Source organism: Arachis ipaensis, chromosome B04 (genome assembly GCF_000816755.2).
Source record: "Arachis ipaensis cultivar K30076 chromosome B04, Araip1.1, whole genome shotgun sequence".
Classification (NCBI taxonomy): domain Eukaryota; kingdom Viridiplantae; phylum Streptophyta; class Magnoliopsida; order Fabales; family Fabaceae; genus Arachis; species Arachis ipaensis.
The window spans coordinates 50,383,293-50,388,671 of NC_029788.2; the positions used below are offsets into that span (position 1 = coordinate 50,383,293).

The window sequence follows — 5,379 nt, forward strand, 5'->3', positions numbered from 1 at the left end:
GCCAGTTTACGTCGTCTATCCTTGTGCAAAGTATGGACTATTATATATTGCTGGAAAGCCCTGGATGTCTACTTTCCAGAAAATCCACTTTAAGTGCAGGGAGGCCAGAATCCAACAGCATCAGCAGTCCTTTTTCAGCCTGAATCAGATTTTTGCTCAGCTCCTTCAATTTCAGTCAGAAAAGTACCTGAAATTACAGAAAAACACACAACTCATAGTAAAGTCCAGAAATATGAATTTTTCCTAAAAACTAATGAAAATAGACTAAAAACTAACTAAAACATACTCAAAACTATATGAAATTAAACCCAAAAAGCGTATAAAATATCCGCACATCACAACACCAAACTTAAACTGTTGCTTGTCCTCAAGCAACTAGATAAATAAAATAGAAGACTAATAGGTTGAGAAGCAATAATATCTCAGAGTTTTTGATTGAAGCTCATATTCTATTTAGATGAGCGGGACTAGTAGCTTTTTGCTTCTGAACAGTTTTGGCATCTCACTTTATCCATTGAAGCTCAGAGTGATTGGCATCTATAGGAACTTAGAATTCAGATAGTATTATTGATTCTCTTAGTTCAGTGTGATGATTCTTGAACACAGCTTCTTTATGAGTCTTGGCCGTGGCCCTAAGCACTTTGTTTTCCAGTATTACCACAGGATACATAAATGCCACAGACACATAACTGGGTGAACCTTTTCAGATTGTGACTCAGCTTTGCTAAAGTCCCCAATTAGAGGTGTCCAGAGTTCTTAAGCACACTCTTCTTTTTGCTTTGGACCTTGACTTTAACCGCTCAGTCTCAAGTTTTTACTTGACACCTTCACGCCACAAGCACATGGTTAGGGACAGCTTGGTTTAGCCGCTTAGACCAGGATTTTAGTCCTTTAGGCCCTCCTATCCATTGATGCTCAAAGCCTTGGGATCCTTTTCATTTGCCCTTGCCTTTTGGTTTTAAGGGTTATTGGCTTTTTCTGCTTGCCCTCTCTTTTTTTTTTTCTGCAAGCTTTGTTCTTTGCTGCTTTTTCTTGCTTCAAGAATCATTTTTATGATTTTTTTTCAGATTATCAATAACATGTCTCATGTTCATCATTCTTTCAAGATCCAACATATTTAACAGCCTTAAACAACAAATTCAAAAGACATATACACTGTTCAAGCATTCATTCAGAAGACAGAAAGTATTGCCACCACATTTAACTAATTAGAATTTCTCTTATTAAAGCTCAAAATTTTATTGCCTCTTATTCAAAAGATCTACTACTTTATTCATGTTTGCTGATGATGAGAAAAATAAACTATAGCTTAATTGGAGATAAAATCAAAATAGATACTACCTTTGTGTTGGTGGTCCACCTGGCTCCAGGGATACATATGTTCTCTAGAATCTTTTCCAGGTCAATGTCTGCTCTCATCATCCTCTTGTTGAAGGAGTCTGGATCATCCTTTAGTTGAGGTAGCTTTAAGATCTCTCTGATTTTGTCAGGGGTGGTATGAACAATCTTTCCTCTGACCATGGTCCGAAATTCATAGAATGCAGTTCCAGATAGTTTTTGCTTGTCAGTTTGCCACATATTAGCATAGAACTCCTGGACCATGTTCCTTCCTACTTTCGTTTCAGGATTAGCTAGGACTTCCCAGTTCCTGATTCGAATTTGCTCCTGGGTCTCTGGATATTCATCTTCTTTCAAATCGAATCTGACTTCCGGGATCACTGATCTCAGACCCATTACTTTAAGATAATGGTCTGAATGTTCTTTAGATAAGAACTTCCCTTGATTCCAAAGTGGTTTTGGAACGCTCTCTTTCTTGCCTCTTGGAGTGGGTTGTTTTCCTTTAGGAGCCATGATCTTAGTGATCTCGGATAAACACACCAAACTTAGAGGTTTACTTGTCCTCAAGAAAAAGAAAAGAAAGGAGAGGGATAGAAGGAGAGCTAGGTGCGATTGTTGATGGAGGAGGAGGCAGGCCGAACCCAAATTTAAAGGGATGAGGGGGTGGGTTTTCGAAAAATTGGAAAAGATAAGATAAAAAGATTGAGTTGAAAAAGATAAGATAGAAGATATAGTTTAATTTTGAAAAGATATGATAGATTTTTGAAAAAGATAAATCTGAATTTTGAAAAAGATAATATGAAGATTTGAAAAAGATATGGATTAGTTGAAAAGATTTTAGAGTGAAAAAGATAGATTTGTTTTCAGAAAAGATTTGAAAAGAGTTGGATTGAATTTGGAAAAACGGATTTTTAGAAATTAAGAATTTTAGAAATCAGGGTTCTTAACATGTTCATGTAAAAATCATGCATTGAAACATAAAATTTGAAATTAGAATGGAAATACGGGTGAAAAAATGGATTTGGCTCCTCCTTGCTATCCTGGCGTTTGAACGCCCAAACACTGCCTGTTTTGGGCATTCAGCGCCCAAATGCTGATCTCCTGGGCGTTCAACACCCAACTGCTGCCATTACTGGCGTTCAATGCCCAGTGGGTGCCCCTTTCTGGCGTTGAACGCCCAGATTGCTACCATTACTGGCGTTCAACGCCCAGTGGATGCCCATTTTGGGCGTTGAACGCCCAAAATATACCTTTACTGGCGTTTTCTTGCCAGTGAGCTCTTTTTTTCTGTTTTGTGTGCCGAGGTCTTCTGTAAATGATTATTTACCTTGTTATCAATAAACTCTATTTAAACATGTTCTTGTAGGAACCAGTTCATTTTTTTCGTTATGAATCACTGTCATGCCTCCCTTTTTTGGGACGACTTGAACAGGGCTCACCCAGGGGCTATCAGAAATAGGATAAATAATCCCAGCCTCCAGTAATTTGGTGACCTCTTTCTGCACCACTTCTTTCATGGCTGGATTTAGCCGCCGCTGTGGTTGCACCACTGGTTTGGCGTTATCCTCCAATAAAATTTTGTGCATGCATCTAGCTGGGCTTATGCCCTTAAGGTCACCTATGGACCACCCAAGAGCTGTCTTGTGTGTCCTTAGCACTTGAATAAGTGCCTCCTCTTCCTGTGAATTTAAAGCAGAGCTTATGATCACTGGAAAAGTGTCACCTTCTCCCAGAAATGCATATTTCAAGGATGGTGGTAATGGCTTGAGCTCGAGTTTAGGAGGTTTTTCCTCTTTCAGAAGAAAGTTCAGAGGCTCTTTCATGTCCTCTGAATCCTCCAAATCAGGCTGAACATCTTTAAAGATGTCTTCCAACTCTGATTCGAGACTCTCAGCCATGTTGATCTCTTCTACCACTACAAGAAAAAAGGCCTATGGCCACGCTTTTTTCTTGTCACGCTTCAAAAGTGTGGCCAAAAGTGGTCAATGGCCACGCTTTTATGTGGGTGGCAATAGATTAGAGATTTGGCCACCTTTTTTATTGCCACGCTTTAAAAGCGTGGCAAAAAGCATCAACGACCACGCTTTTGTATGGGTGGCAATTGGTTAGAGAAACGGCCACGTTTTTTTTTGCCACGCTTCAAAAGCGTGGCCATAAAGAGAAACAAGGACGTTTTGAAAGCGTGGCGACAGGGTTTCATTACGGCCACGCTTACAAAGCGTGGCCATATCCAAGTACGCTTTTGGCACGTTTTAAAAGCATGGCCAAAAGGTGCTTTTCTGCCACGCTTCAAAAGCGTGGCCGTAGAGCAAAACAGTGACATTTTAAAAGCGTGGCGAGAGGGGCTCCAACCCATTGACCCTAACCCGGCCCCTGACCCGGCTCCCAACCCGGTCCCCAACCCGGTCTCCAACCCAAAGACAAGACACTAACCCTTCACCCAAAGACCTAATCACTCGAAACCCTAAGCCTGAAGAGTGCCTCCCATTAGACTTAGCCCTGAACCCTTCACCCTTCACCCTTCGCACTTCGGCCTGAACCCTTCGCCCTTCGCCCTTCACCCTTCGCCCTTCGCCCTTAGCCTTTGTCACTCGAAACCGCTCATCGAATCCGCTCATCGCACTGTTAATCTTCATCACTCGCCCTTAGCCCTTCACCCTTCTTCATCTTGTTAATCTTCATTTTCGTCTTCCGCTCATCGAATCCGCTCATCGCACTGTCTCCTACCTCGGCGACCTTATGGCCTCCTTCAGTTCAAAGATGTCCGTACTCTCTCTCTCTCTTTCAGCTCAATGCAGAGAAGAGCCCTTTTCAGCGGACTTATGCAACTCAGGTGTGTTTGTTTGCTGCTTTCTTAAGCCACTGCTTCTTGAAAACGCTTTGTTTGTAGTTACTGGCTTGTTCTTGGTTGATTAACTCTGTTACTGGCTTACTGCTTGATGATTAATTGATACCCTCATTCTTCCTTGTTCTTAGTTGATTAACTCTGTTTCTGGAAGTGAAATCATGGATAAGATTACAGAGTTTTGTGTTTTTATTGAAATTATTGATGAAAAATGGCTTTGCTATACTGCTGCTGCTGTTTTTGAATTTCTGGCTCTGTTGTTTTTGAATTTTTGTTGATTTATTGATTTCATAGTTTTTGTTGATTATTTGTTGCTGTTTTTGAATTTTTGTTGATGATTTATTTGATTTCTGGTTCTGTTGTGCAGCTAGAGTTTTTTATTGTGTTAATAAGAGCTGCTGTTTTTTACTGTGATGTTGATTTATTGATTTCAGTTATGGATGATTATTTGATATTTTAGCTGTTATATTTTTTTACAATCCCTAAACTAGTTACCTCTCTCTGTTAGCAAAATTGCTATCTTGATGGCTAACTAGATATCATGTTTTAGGAACTATCCTCTGTTAATGGCTACATGGAAGGTTGCCCCTGCTCTGGCAGCTGGTTGTGCTGCAATATTGAAGCCTTTCGAATTGGCATCTGTGTATGTTTCTCAACAGCTCTTGCAAAATCTTTGCTTCTTTTTGAGTCTTGGTTATTTTTGCTAAACTATAGGCTATGCTTTGATTTATTTCAGGACATGTTTGGAGTTGGCTGACATATGCAAAGAAGTGGGCCTTCCTTCGTGTATACTAAATATTCTCTTTATGTATAATAGATTAGAAATAAATCTAGTAACTGAAGAACAATGAATATACGAGAAGCTTGTACACCATACGATATTGGCCGTTCTTAAACCTGAACTCCAGAGTTCAAAATTAAAGCTTTTTCTTCGGTCATTACCTTTTTTTTTCTTTCAAGTTTTTAAATAAAGCTTGTCTTTTCTGCTCCTACTATATACACTATAGTATATTGAACTTTAAAATAAAGGATTTTTGCAGCATCGGTTTCCATAACATTAATATTGGAAGGCTAAAAACAAAAAACAAGTGATATTGGAATGTGCTAATTGTTTTTCTTAATTTGTCCTTATGCTAATATCTTGGGGCCTCAAACAGTGAATCAGTAAGTGTTCCATTTTATGGTGTTTTAATTGT

General features: G+C 39.4%; 1 protein-coding gene across 1 annotated transcript; it reads left to right on the plus strand.

Annotated features, from left to right (window-relative positions):
• Positions 4,017 to 5,053, plus strand: LOC110270635 (betaine aldehyde dehydrogenase 2-like). The gene is made up of 3 exons (XM_021120175.1): positions 4,017 to 4,171; positions 4,734 to 4,826; positions 4,920 to 5,053. The coding sequence occupies exons 1-3, from the start codon at positions 4,131 to 4,133 to the stop codon at positions 5,032 to 5,034; spliced, it is 249 nt and encodes an 82-aa protein (XP_020975834.1). The 5' UTR covers positions 4,017 to 4,130; the 3' UTR covers positions 5,035 to 5,053.